This window comes from Podarcis erhardii, assembly GCF_964252035.2.
Source record: "Podarcis erhardii genome assembly, chromosome: 8".
Lineage (NCBI taxonomy): Eukaryota > Metazoa > Chordata > Lepidosauria > Squamata > Lacertidae > Podarcis > Podarcis erhardii.
In genome coordinates this window covers 28367350-28382341 of record NC_138499.1, presented here as the reverse complement: position 1 = coordinate 28382341, position 14992 = coordinate 28367350, and the positions used below count along the sequence as shown (strand labels likewise).

General features: G+C 40.2%; 1 protein-coding gene across 3 annotated transcripts in view; it reads right to left on the bottom strand.

Moving 5' to 3' along the window:
- MMP16 (matrix metallopeptidase 16) overlaps window positions 1-14992 on the bottom strand; it is a 185466-nt gene that overhangs the window by 12243 nt on the left and 158231 nt on the right. For all 3 annotated transcript variants that reach the window (XM_081874328.1, XM_081874329.1, XM_081874330.1), the window contains one exon: window positions 10179-10294. In XM_081874328.1, the coding sequence (XP_081730454.1) occupies window positions 10179-10294 (116 nt within the window). The remainder of the gene's footprint in view (window positions 1-10178; window positions 10295-14992) is intronic.

Sequence of the window (14992 nt, the reverse complement as noted above, 5' to 3'; positions counted from 1 at the left end):
GTTTCAATGAGTTGTAATTTCGTCGTGTCCAAAGTCAACAAAAGACAAGGAGCTACTGAAACTTTGGAGTTAACAAGCAGGATTAAAACTGACATTTAGAAATTAATAAAATGGATCCAGCCATTGCCAATATCCACTCAACAGGACCTCGCTACTCTATACCTTATTTGTAGTAACAATTGCTTCAAAACTCCCATATCTTTATTGCACCATTCTGCACAGTCAAACCTCGGTTGTCTAACGTAATCCATTCCGGAAGCCCGTTTGGATTCCAAAACATCCGACAACCGAGGCGTGGCTCCCAATTGGCTGCAAGAGCTTCTTGCACTCAAGCGGAAGCCGCGTTTGACGTTCAGCTTCCGAAAAATGTTTGAAAACCTTACTTCCGGGTTTTTGGCGTTCAGGAGTTGAAACGTAAGATACCAGGGGCTTTCGGGAACTGAGGTTTGACCGTACAGGATTCTGCCAATTATTGTGAAATAAAAAATATATCTTTGCTACACCCTGCATTTTAAAACTTGTACCTGGCAAGTACTTAGAAACCTCATGGCTGAACATTAACTCCCAACATCTGATGAGTGGATAAATAGAAAGGATGATAGAAAAGAGCTTTAGAAACCCCATACTTGTCATCAAACATGCTTTTCAACTTCGGTTGTGTAAAATGCTACTGTAATATATGTTTAGGCCTCTTCTGATACATCTTTCTGGTATCCAGAAAGCATTCTCCTAATATGGCCTGCTGGGATTTAAAAAAAAAAAACTATTTTATTGTTGGTTTGTATTTTAGGATATTAGTTGTGGTTTTATTGTGAGTGGACTTGAGTGCACTTTACTGTACCAAACTGAGACTGAAAACAAGTTTTCAAAATTAGATAAACCTTAATTTTTATATTCAATAAAATTTGTCTGTTGAATAAACTTTGTCACAATTCTAGCTGCGGAGTTGGGAAATACTGTACCCATATCTGCATAGACAATACCAACGCTTTTTCTTTGGGGCGACGCTGGGGTATGCATACTCCTAAATAGTTTGTGAAACTTTGTAATTTTCTCTATTTACTGTATTTATTTTTCCTGATTTGAACTATAAAATGGTGATTTTCTTGAGTCATAATAAACATTTTTTTAGAAAAAAAAGCACTGGACAATATTGAGCTAAATTGACCAGTTGTCTGACTCAGCAGCTTCATATGTTCCTATCATAATGCCATCATGTGTTCCCAATATACATACTCAAAGAAAAAGAAAAAAATATAATCGGAATAGCCTTTCCCTCACAGAACATTCTTTTTCCAACAACTTTATAGGGCATGTTGGTTTTTTTCAACAAAGACATGTCTTTATGTTGAAAAAAGTACGTCTGATGAGAAACCAACGTATCAAAGCAATCCTTTGTTATGCACAGGAAACTGTATATGCATAACCCAACAAAGCTGTGATTTTTTTTAAAGTCCCATTAATTTAAGTGGGGAAGATTGAAGCATAATTTAGCTTGTGTCATGTCCTAAATGCCTATTTTCCCTAACTTTATGAAACAACCAAGACAGATGCATTTAGACCAGTGGAGGGATTTCAGATCCTTATTTAAAACTGACATTTAAATAGGATCATAAATTATGCTCACCCTGAGTCCTGTTTGCTCAAAGAGCCCCTACCCAGCTTGGGAACATTGGTCAATTATAGCAAATTACAGCACTGTGCTAGACCAACCTACATTGCTCCTCCCTCTCGACTGTCTGGGCTAATTCTGTTCTCTGTTACTTCTATGTCTTTGAGAGGAAATGCTGTATTAACTCTGCCAATGGAAAGCAGGTGTGCACAGCTTCAGATTTTCTGTGGGGAGCTAGAATTTGATCATTCAAGTGCAATCCAGGATAATTAAAAATGGTGCCTAATTGCAGAAATGCTGCTTTCCTGCCAAATAATCCAAAGCATTTGACTGGCCCAGATGAAAAGTGGCACCGATCCAGTCTGAAACAAACTTTCACAATGGGTGAACTTCCTCCTACTGTTTAAAAACTGTGCACAAATAGCTGGAGCTTTCTCTATCTTTACTATGTCACAGTTTGCATTCTGCAGTATTATAGGTCCCCAGAAAAGAAAAGAAAAAGAATGGGCTTCATTTGTGATGCAAATAGTACTAATTGGAAAGTTTAGGTTCGATGCTAGTTTCAACTGCTTACACAAAAATGGGTTTTTGAAATTGCACTGTGGAGAGGAAAAACCTCTTTAGAGCATCTCATTTTCTATTCAAAATAGACCCAAACGCTTTCACCCATCACCATTTTTTGTTAGTTTCATGATGGAATAATATAAAAATATTGTGCCATTGCTGTTATTTATTTTAATTGTCCTTCAGAAATTCTAGTGCATAAGATATTACATGGGGTACTTGGGACTGTTGCAGGGTTTATTATCTCATAAATTTGTCCATTACTAGAAAACAGTGGCACAATGGAAATTTTCTTTCTTCCCAAAACTTTCTCCTTAAATATTATTTCCATATTAATTGACAACATATATCCTGTTGCCCCCACCTTCTTTGTTTCTTATATTCTGCCCATCAGTGAGTTGTGTTGCTTCTCCTGATACGACGTTGCAAAAGCACAGCCCTACCTTTCTGCCTCCTCAGCAAAATCTCTAATACACTTCCAATCATCTCTTACCCTGACCCACTGCAATATTCTCTGCATTTCCATTGTCACTCCTTTTCTCAGCTCTGTTCCAAACTCTACCATAAAATCATTTATCTTGTTTGTTGTTCAAACAACATTCCTCGTCAAAGTCTGTGTGACTTTCTGTTTCCTCCCATGTGCAGCACAAACACCCAGTCCCTTCCTGACCTTCTCTCCATGCTATCTCTCAACCATCATGAACCAGTGTATTCCTGTGACCTCTCCTTCTACCCCATTACTCTCAGCCATCTAAAGGTCTCCTGCTCCCATAAGAGTCATCCACATGGTTGGCAATTTATATGCAAACAACCAGAGTACCTCTTTTTGACATTTAATAATAATAATAATAATAATAATAATAATAATAATAATTTATTATTTATACCCTGCCCATCTGGCTGAGTTTCCCCAGCCACTCTGGGCGGCTTCCATTCAAGTGTTAAAAACAATACAGCATTAAATATTAAAAACTTCCCTAAACAGGGCTCCTTCAGATGTCATTTAAAAAGAAGATAGCTGCTGAGACTTCTGGGTTAGCGCCTCCGGTAATTCCTCTGATCGGGAAGAATTTGCTTCGTAGGAATCCGGGTCTGGCCGCCACGGCAAATGCTTAGACCCACTAGAAATCACAGGCGGGTGAAGCCTGTGAACATGGGATTCAGCTGGCACCTTTTGCGCCTCCCCTACTCGCGGGGAAACCCGGTTTCGGGGATCCAGAGCGACGTGGGGTGAGTGGCGCGGTGCTTCGAATTGACTGCTTCTTCCACAGAGCGAAGCCACATAGCTGTTGCCAGAGAGCGCTGACTTTTTCCTGTGGACAATTTGATCTTAAAGCAACTACCCGGAGAATTGGATTTTTAAACGTCTTAATTTGGTGCCAAAATGGGGAGGTCTAAAAGAGGAAGTCCACCTTCCCCTTTTGTAAACAGATTGAAGCAATGAGGATGCAAGCTGAAGTCTCGGAAAGCCTATTGTAAAGGACTAAATTTCAATCAGTAAAAAATACTAAACCCCCCTTGGTGGCAGGAGAAGAGGGGGGAAAGTTTTGGACTGAGTATACCTGCAGGAGAGAGCGAATAGAGTTAATATACCACCGCTCCGATCCTGGAAACGGGCTGCCAACAGGACTGATCGTGATTAGAACATTCACTGACAGTTAGTTAAATAAGAGGAATACATTGTTTCCATGGTCTCCGTCTGCGTTTAAAAAGGAGTAAAAGTAACAGAAAATTGAAACTAACTTTATTGTTTGAATTGAGTTTAAAAGGACTAATACAAATAGAAACTGTTTCCCTCTAGAGGAACTGTTTCCCTCAAGAGGAAGCTTTTGAAACTGTCACAAGAGTTGAGCTGGGGGAATTTCCAGCTGCAAGTTAAAAACCTGTGAGATTCTGGGGACCTTGAATCAGTTAAGAATGTTGACAGAAGAGGCCTTAGTGGTTGTATTATGTAAGATAAGTGACTCACTGGAACAGCTTCACAAAAAGGTGGATGTGGTAACTACCAAAATTGACAATTTGGGACAAAAAGTGAACACCAATATAAAAACTATTCAGAAACTGACACAGGAATCTACTTTGACATGGCAAACTGCGCAGAAGGCTAGGGAGAAAGTTATTGCCGTTGAACCTAAAGTAACACAATTGGAGAGAGAGAGAGTCCCAGCCTTACAGATGCAATTTGATGACCATAAGTTGATGCCTGCTATGATTGAATTTAAAGAAAAACAGATTTCGAGGATCATAGCCCTACCTGAACTGGAGAAGGAAAGTTTGACAGATTTCTTTACATGGGAATTTGATGACTTTTGGGACCGGGACTTGGGTCAAGAAGAGATTAAAACTGTGAGGGCTCTCGGACTTGGAAGAGGAGGGAAAAGAGAGAAGAACAAAATAAGAGACTGTTGGAACTAACAGAGGAACTTAGAAGAACAACAGTCAAGAGTGGAAATTTTGAAAGACGTCCTGAAATACCTTTCGGATCTTAGATTTAACTACGGAGATTTGGTTGCCCTGTCGAGAAGGAATAAAATCATCTTTAGGTGGGAGTTTCCCCGAGATCTACTCTTTAGCCTCAAAGGAAGGAAAATGAAAATAAGATCAGTGGAAGACAAAGTAAAGTTCATGTATAAATATGAAGAAGACTCGCAGAAGGGACTTGGAAAAGAGTTAAGAGCATCAGACAGAAGATCACCAGGTTGATGGACTATAGGGAATTGGCGGATATGACTGGCAGAATCTGGGACCAGGGAGAAGAGTTGGTGGAAGAAGATTGGAAAAAGTTTAAAGACTATTTATAAAAATATAAATAAAATAAAATTAATGAGTGTTAGAAAAATGTTGGAAAGGAGCTATATGGCTTTAGTAGAAATGTTACAAGGAATTAAGTACAAATAGATTATTAGAGTATTAAAGGGAAAATAAAGTTAAAATATGTTAAGATAATTATATATTAAAGGGAAAAATAAGGTTAGAATATGTTAAGATAAATTACAGGACAGAAAACAGAGGAAGATGGAAAGGAATTGCTGAAACAGTTAATTAAAGTGGAATACAAAAAGGGAGGTGTGAGGAGGTCGTTGAAACAAGTAAATGAAAGTTAAGATACTAAACTTATTAGATGTGTTTTAAATTGTGTTTGTTTGGTTTTGTTAATTTAATGTTTGGGGGTTGGTGTTGTGTGGTATGGTGTTTTTGTTTTTGTATTGTATTGTATTGTTTTGTTTAATTCTTTGTCTTTCTTTTGCAGTCTTTAAAATGTTAATAAATATTATTTTAAAAAAATAAAATAAAAAGAAGATAGCTGCTTATTTCCTTCACATCTGAAGGACGGGCGCCACTACCGAGAAGGCCCTCTGTCTGGTTCCCTGTAACCTCACTTCTCGCAATGAGGGAACTGCCAGAAGGCCCTTGGTGCTGGATCTCAGTGTCCAGGCTGAACGATGTTATTTAACAAAATAACATATGTTTACATCAAGTGTGCCACTGAAAATCAGCATAATTTGCTCACTCTGCTGCTGGTTGGGTTGGAAAATGCATAACTTGATGATGTTCTAAAATATACTGCATGTTACAGTGAAGGAGGAGAGAACCTGAAATAGGGAGAAATGTCATTTTTGGTGGCAGCTCCCCTTACCTAATTGTAATGCATAACTCTGCCCCAAGTCTTGCTTTCTTCTAAAGCTTTCTGCGTAACTCAAAAGCTTACACATCTGTTTTTCTCAAACAGAGCTGGTCCTGTTGAAGATATTTCTTACTATCAAGAAGCTTTCAAAAGTAGATGTAAGAATAGGAGACATATATCTCAGTTTCTGTTGTTTTTAATCAAGCAACACAAATGTTTCTCCCCTCCCCCAAAATGAACTAGGAAGCTAAAAGGATTAGCGCTATATTAATGAAAGATGTTGTTTAATTGGAAGCAGTTCCTCTGAAGTTTCTCCCCTGAAGCTATCTGGTACAATTTCAAGTCAAATCTTTATCTGAAGAGTAGAAGAGAAATGGTTTCAGGCAAAAATTCATCAAAGTTCTCTGAAAGTAGGTTGTGGGGTTTCTCATTTGCTTGTTTCATTGTCTGTTGATGCAATCACCAATTGCGCCATGCAGTGATCTTGACTTTGGGGGACAATTCACAGAACTGTTCCTTGCAGGCTTCACCAGGCAACTTTCAATACTTAGTTTTTCTTCTCCGAGAGCCCAGAGGATTTCTTACATTTAGCCTCGAAGAAACGACATTAACAACACAACACAAAGGCAAAAACGGCGCACTCCTTAATTGTATTGTCTGCCTAGGTCTCAGGTATCTTTGCTGTAACTGAAAACCAATGAAGTTCAGTGTGACCTCAGGGCCACTTCACACACTACAGAAAAAGAATGAATCCTCATGTCTCCTCAGTGAATTGACCGTGATTTTGCTGAAACATTTCAAGAGAACCCACTCATCTCAAAATGCCTCGGAAACACTCTGCTGTGAAGTGCAATTGGTTCAGGTTTCCAGGCATTCATTTACTGTATGTTTTCAGACACATAGGTGCCCTTTACAGAAAATTTACTGACCTGCACTGAAAATATGGAGGTCCATTTTCCCCCCTGTAATGCACAGCCATTTACACATAAATAAAATGGAAATTATTGCATCCTGAAAGCAAAGGCTGAAATCTCTGGGCTAGTTTTGTAGCCCTCTGACTGGGAAGCAGTGAAACTCCATTCACATTCTATCACAGGGGACAACAACATAACCTTCCTATTATTTATGGTGGTTTTTCTCTCTTATGCCATCACTGTGCAAAGTATGAGTGGAGAAGTCCCTGTCCTAAGAGGCTTACAGTCTATCATTCAACATAGATAAGACATAGGTGGAAGGAGAGGGAAAAGGAAAGGGTGTATCATAGAAGAGTATGTAGTTATTTCAGTTCCACCTAATTAGTCCTATATTTAGGGCTGCTACCTTTGGTCAGGCAAAATACAGGACAGATTGGTGGTTGGGGGGGGGCACAACACTCTCATGACACCAAATCCTGCCCCCCCTTGGTGGAGGGGGGTTGCTCACATTTTGCTTCCCACCTCCCTCAGCAACTTGGCCCCACTCTTTCGCTCGACTCACATAGACAGCCAGGGGCCGGGGATAGATGGCCAGCTGCCATGGGCAACTTGAGTTGCAGCTCCAGCCTCTCACCCATGCTGGCAGCAGAAGAGCACGGAGGAAGAGGGAGGAGGAAAGGTCAGGGCAGGGTGGTGCAGAGGGCCAAGTGGTGGGGCTGAAGAGGGGTAGCAGCAAAAGGGAAGAAAGGAATGGGCGAAGGAGACCACTTCTTTCCTCTTCCCTCTATTGTCGCTTACGCCAGGCCGCGTTCCTCATCAGCTGCTCCGACAGTGATGCAGCCGCCATTTTGGGCCAGCTGTCTCTCTCTCATGCCCAACAGTGTTAAGGAAGGGAGGGGTGCTCCTGGGGTTGGTGGGGATAATACAGTAGATATAGTAGTGGTGAGGACATTGATGATGATAATTTATTATTTACATCCTGTCCATCTGGCTGGGTTTCCCTAGCCACTCTGGGCGGCTCCCAAGAGAATATTAAAAACATGATAAAATATCAAACATTAAAAACTTCCCTAAAAAGGGTTGCCTTCAGATGTCTTTTAAAAGTCAGATAGTTGTTTATTTCTTTGACATCTGATGGGAGGGCATTCCACAGGGCGGGCACCACTACTGAGAAGGCCCTCTGCCTGGTTCCCTTTAACCTCACTTCTCGCAGTGACAGAACCACCAGAAGTCCCTTAGAGCTGGACCTCAGTGTCTGGGTTGAATGAGGGGGGTGGAGATGCTCCTTCAGGTATACTAACAGAAAGCGAGGAGAAGGGAGATGGGCAGGTGACGCCAACCAATGAATGGGATCTACCCTCTGCCCTGTCTGCCTAAACCCTCTCTCTCACTCTCCACCAGACCCACCCTCTCCCTGCATATTCTGAGGAGGATGAACTCAAATATTGGGGGAAAGGTGTCCTGTTTGAAATCCACACAGGGCAGGGGACACTTTTGTCCAAAACAGGGACGGTCACATTTTCTAAGGACAGGTGGCAACCCTACCTTATATTATAGTGATTAGAAGGTGCAGCAAAGGCTTTATTTGCACATCAGTATGATCCACTGAAAATATAGTGGTACCTCGGTTTTCGGACATCTCAGAAGTCTAACGTTTCGGCTTTTGAACAGTGAAAACCCAGAAGTAACTGCTTCAGTTTTTGAATGCTTTTCAGAAACCACATGGCTTCCATATTGAGTTTTCCGGATGGAAATGCATGCTTTGGTTTCCGAACATTTCGGAAGTCAAATGGTCTTCTGGAATGGATTACATTTGAAAACTGAGGTACCACTGTACTTGTGATATGTCCACAACTCCTACTTGCATGTTTATTGGTTAAATGTAATACATTTAAGGAAGCCAGCTAATACAGCATGAGATTACTCTTATCAGCTCTGATTCACATATAGAGCATATTTGTGTGCAACAACAGCACCATTCACTGCTGTGAATCTGGGAATGCTCTCCCCAACCTCACACACACCTTACAGAAGTGAATGAAGATGCCTTGACACATTTAGCACTCTGTATTTACACTGGAGCCAAATTTAATTGAAATGCATTCCCAATCCTACCTAGTGCATCAGATACTATATATACTTTAACACAAGTCTTTATAGAGACATATGAGTGTGTGTGTGTGCGTGTGTGCGTGTATGCACACACAAATAAAACTAGTTTTTTTATGGCAATAAATGTGAGAACACAGTGTTGCACAAACTAGTTTCCTGCTGCAAAAAAAAAAAAAAAGAGAAACTGCCGCCCTCACACACCCAAAATGCTCAGCTCAGGAAAGATTTTCTATTGATGGATGAAACAGACTTAAAGCAAGGAAGTGATTAAGAGTATTCCCGAGAAGAAAATGTTGTCTGCAGAAATTAGATATTTGAGCCAAAGGAAGGAATAAAGATTCTAAACTAGGGGGAAATGTCTCATAATCTTTTACAGGGGAGACACGTCCTGAGGGAAGAAGGAAGGGACAAAAAAACCCCCAATCTCTGTTAAATCAATCACATGTGGAGAGCTAGAGGTACGTAGCAAGTGAAACTGGTTGCAATCCCATATCTTTATTTCACTCTCAAGACCACATTATCAAATTGTTAAGGGCAGTAATTAATATGCACATAATGATGACTTTCAGCATCAAGAAAAGTCTATGGTGCTTCGTCTTAGTCCAGGGGTTATAGTGGTTACATAAATGTGCAATATAGTTTAGCTATAACTTTGCAATAAATAATTTAGTACTGATGTAAACTTAGGTTCAAAACCACTGGGTCATCCTTTGCTCTTCTTTATTTTGCATCAAATAGCAATGAACTTGTGATAACACTTTGCAATTGTGTGCTCCACAGCACAAAAGTAGATTCACCTGGATAAAGCCAATGGGGCAAAAATTTGCACAACGCAAGCAAATTATACTCCAGACTAAATCCAGAAGCTGTGAACCAGTGTTTGGAGAATAAGGTTCAAAGTGATAGAGAAACAGCATACACAAGAGATGGGCAAACTCTAACAAGAAAATCCCATTCTGGATTAATTTGGAAATGACTCTATATTATTGTAATCTGCAGCAAATAGCAGCACTGGGTGGCAAATTTTCAGTGAGTGAATGACATGGGGAGAAATGTATATTTACACTTCCCCTGTTCCACCATCTTGATCTATGAGTCTGAAGAAAGAGGAGGGGATTTCCAATCACTGGATTCAAAGATTAATATGGAAACAATCTGAGAACAAGTAGAATATTTTAAAAATTCAGAAATCCAAAAGCATCTATTTATAGGTGTGCTGACATGGGGTTACAAGCAGTGTAAATTCAGGTAGCAAGGCACAGCTTGAAAAAGTGAGGTACTTAAAAGATGGTCTGCAGATCAGAAAGATTGTTTTATTAAAGAACAATAACATGCACAAGAAGCTACGTACCATTTTCTTTGTGGACAAAGGCTCCCTGAGGTGATTCTGGGATACCTTTCCATATTGTGATTGGTTTGGGATAACCAGGATCCATAGTTCTCATATCTTCGCTGTACCTCCAGTACCTAATAAACAAAGCTACATGATTAGATTATGCATTTATGAATGCCTATTTTCAATGTCAGAAAAGAAACACTGAGTGCAATTATGAAATCAGGGCAACAACATCCTTCCTGCTTTAGGTACATTCCCAGGTAACAAAGGCGTTTTATCTGCTTGCCGATTGGACAGCTGTTTCTAGTAAGGGCACAGTAGATAAAAAGATTTGCCTAGTTTGAAAACCAAATCAACAAGCGCCTTCTGCATAATCAGAACAACTCTGATGCCTAGGGGTTCTACAAAGCCGCACAAGGAGGAACATTATATGCAAAGATCCATAATAATGTTTCAGTTGAAGTTTTAATCACACACAAGCCATTAAACTCTGAGTTAAGGTTCCCACAGCAATCTTAACTCTTCTCTTATGAATGCTTTACAGGAGTCTTTTGTTACCCAATCATGCAATATGCATTAAATAATTCAATATGCTGAATTCTGTACATGCTAAATCTGGGTACAGAGAAATATTTGCAGTAAAACAAAACAACAACAGCAGCAGTAGTGCACAAATTCAGAGTCGCTAAGGCTGTAATTCTATGGATATTTACACAGGAGTAAGCCCCACATAATACAGTGGACCTTACTTCTGAGTAATGTGCACAAGATTACACTTCAATACTATTTTAAAGCAAGGTGTTGTCAATATGCTTAAGATGTGAAGTTTTATTTCTCTGTTACATCTGAATCAGGAAAAGCTGTGAGAGACCCAGAGGGGTATGTGGATGCAATGTTAGACTGCATAAGGGGCAATAAAGTGAGTCTGAATCCTGAGAAGACGGAGTCTTGTTGGCTGGGTGGTTACCAGATTTTGCTTATTATGTGGGCTGCTTGTGATTGCCTAACCATGTTCTTGCAATGTGCTGTGAGCAGTGCTCAGCACCAAAAGGTAGAGGAAGCCCCAGTGTTGTCCCAGCCAAAGCAAAGTGGGTTACAACTTTGTAGGCCACACAAAGGGTCGGTCATGAAGGAAGCGCTAAGCCAAAACTTCTGCCCTATCAGTTCAGGGTTCTTTTAATCCTGCTTGTCATGGTTTTTAAAAAATCTGGCTTTAAACATGCAGCTGCACTTCCACCTCCACCTGCATGACAGTGAGTCTTTCAGAAAACAATTGGGTGCTCTACCGTGTGCATTGAATTGAGCAGCTTATCTTATAGAAATTGCTGGGTTTTCCCCATAATATTTCTAAAAAATAAATCTTTATTCTAGAGGCTTCCTCCCAGCAGAAGTTCACTGTGCATGCCAAATATATTTTGTTGCTGATCTGCCAAAGGCTTTTTGTTTTCAAAATTAAGCTTAAAATCATGTGTGATGTTTTGAGACGAAGTCATTTTAGTTATTAGAAAAAAAGGCTTCTATCCATTCCCCAAAGGATGAATAAAACTCTTTTTTCTTCGTGTTTTATGATAGGCGAGAAAAGAGATGAGTGGTCTTTCTGCAGTATTTTCACAGTCAATAAAAATTCACTTTTGGTCACAACTATGTGTCAGAAATTACATATGAATGAAGAGACACACACTGGAGGGGGGAGTATTTAAAAATAAGAAAGCAGTTTGTATAATTTTCATTGAAAATGGCCATTTGATCCTACACTCAGCAAATGCAATATGCATTAGTCTTCCTCAGGTATTAATCACATCATAACATTACTGGGGAATGTTGCCACATTGCTCAACCACCTCTAGACATCTATGCATTGGGTTAGATGTCTGTTCTAAAGAAGCCTGTATGTGAGCTCAGCCATAGACTTCTTCACAACAGATGTCCCAGCAGGAGCGTCCTTGATACTAGGGAACTGGTCAGCAGTGTGGACCCACGCCCCTGGTAACGATAGACTATATTCTTTACATGATTCAGACATGGAGGCTATCTTAAGTTCTCAATTCATCAGGGGTTTAACAAAAGAAGAAGAAGAAGAAGAGTTTGGATTTGATATCCCGCCTTTCACTCCCCTTCGGGAGTCTCAAAGCGGCTAACATTCTCCTTTCCCTTCCTCCCCCACAACAAACACTCTGTGATGTGAGTGGGGCTGAGAGACTTCAAAGAAGTGTGACTAGCCCAAGGTCACCCAGCAGCTGCATGTGGAGGAGCGGAGACGCGAACCCGGTTCCCCAGATTACGAGACTACCGCTCTTAACCACTACACCACACTGGCTCTCGCACAGTCTGAGACATGCTAATTCAGAAGTAAATTTGATTTACTTAATGGCAATCTGACCAATAACTGAGGTCTTTGGGGGAGTGACTGTTAGTGGTCAGATGCATGGCTCATTTTCTCCAGGAGCTATGTGCTCCATACTGTGGGCCCAATTTTATGGAACTCCTTTCCAGTTGAGGTCAGTCAAGCCCCCTCCCATTCAAACTTCTAGTCCCTACTGAAGACTATATTCCAGTAAGTACCGTATTTTTCGCTCTATAAGACGCACCAGACCACAAGATGCACCTAGTTTTTGGAGGAGGAAAACAAGAAAAAAATATTCTGAATCTCAGAAGCCAGAACAGCAAGAGGGATCGCTGCGCAGTGAAAGCAGCAATCCCTCTTGCTGTTCTGGCTTCTGGGATAGCCGCGCAGCCTGCATTCGCTCCATAAGACACACACACATTTCCCCATACTTTTTAGGAGGGGAAAAGTGAGTCTTATAGAGCAAAAAATACGGTATTTCAAACACCAGGACTGGTGTGATGAGAATGATAGTGAGATTGAACACATTATTGAGAAGAAAATGAAGGCCTTTCAGATCTGGCAAAGAGATAGAAACTGCCACTAAGAAAAAAACCCTATACCAGTGCTAAGCCTGAGGTTCAAAGAAGAACTAGAGAACTAAAGAACACCTGGTGGATAAAAAAAGCTCAAGAGATTCAGCACTTAGCTGACACTCATGATGCATAGAGTTTCTTTAAAGTCACAACGACCACCTATGGACCAATAAATAATGGGATATGCCCCCTACGCTCAACAGACAGTACCACACTTCTAAAAGATAAATAAACTATTGCATTACACTGGAAAGAACATTACCAGCATCTCCTTAGCCACAGCTGCTGAGGTCCTCTCAAAAATTCCACAAAAACAAATTAGAGATGAGCTTTCAGTATCTTCAAATCTGGGAGAGTTGTGTACAGCTATTAGCCAAATGAAAAACAACAAAGCCAGCAGACCTGATGGGATGCCTTCCGATGTCTTCAAAGTGGGCGGAATTGAACTTACACAACAACGTCACAAGCTCATTGAAAAAATCTGGGAGAGAAAGCAGATCCCTGCAGACTTTACCGATGCCAAAATTATCAACCTTTTTTTAAAAAAGGTGATAGAAGGGACTGTGGAAACTATCGAGGCATCTCTTTATTAGCTGAGGTCAGCAAAATTCTTGCAAGGATCTTGGCAAACTGTCTTCTAACTATATCTGAGGCTACACTTCCTGAATCCTAAAATGGTTTTCGACCTTCTAGGGGGACATGATTTTCACCACTCAACAGCTTCAAGAAAAATGCAGAGAGCAAAACCAACTCCTGTATATGGTGTTTATTGACCTAAGGCCTTCAACACTGTAAATAGTAATGCCCTGTGGACTGTCCTTCTGAAAATTGGCTGCCCAGATAAATTTGTGAACATCCTCTGGCTCCTCTATGATAATATGACAGCAACCATCACAGATAACAATGCCTCTCAAAGTGAACCATTCACAGTGGGATCAGAAGTTAAATGGGGTTGTGTTATCGCCACAACTCAATTTATTATTTTCATTGTCATGTTCCTACACATTGTTGAAGGAAAACTCCTCAGCGGGGTAGAAATCATATATCAAACAGATGTGAACTTGAGTATGATGTTAACTTGAAAGCAAAGAGTAGGTTGAAAGCAAAGAGTAAGGTTATTATAACTTCCATCATCAAGCTTCAATATGCTGATGACAACATAGTGTGTGCATACTCAGAGGATGACCTCCAGACCATCCTAAATATCTTCACAGAAGCTTACGAAAAGCTTGGCCTATCACTCAACATCCAAAAAACCAAAGTCCTGCACCAAAAAGCACAAAACAACCCCTCTGCAGTGCCACAAATCCAACTTAACATTGTAACATTGGAAATGTTGATCACTTCTACCTATCTTTCCACAAGGGCTGACATTGACGCTGAAATCCAGCATTGCCTGAGCTCTGCAAGTGCAGCTTTCTCCCGATTGAAGTGAAGAGTGTTTGAGGACTGGGACATTCTCAGGGAAACAAAAATGCTTGTTTACAAAGCTACTGTACTACCAACCTTACACTTGTGAAACATGGACCACTTATAAATGTCATGTCTAACTCCTCAAAAGATTTCACCAAGGTGTTTCTGAAAAAAATTGCATATCACTTGAGAAGACAGGCGAACTAATGCCCGTTTACTGGAAAAAGCAAAGATCACCAGTGTTGAAGCAATGATTCTTCAACATCAATGATTCTTCAACATCAACTTCGTTGGACTGGTCATGTTGTACGGATGCCTGATTATCATCCTCCAAAACAGCTTCTCTATTCTGAACTTAAAAATGGAAGGGTAGCATACAAACTGAATAAATAAATAAATAAATAAATAAATAAATAAATAAATAATAAATAAATAAATAAATAAATAAATAAATGTATAAATGTATAAACCAAATCAAACACAGAGCTTAATTCTCA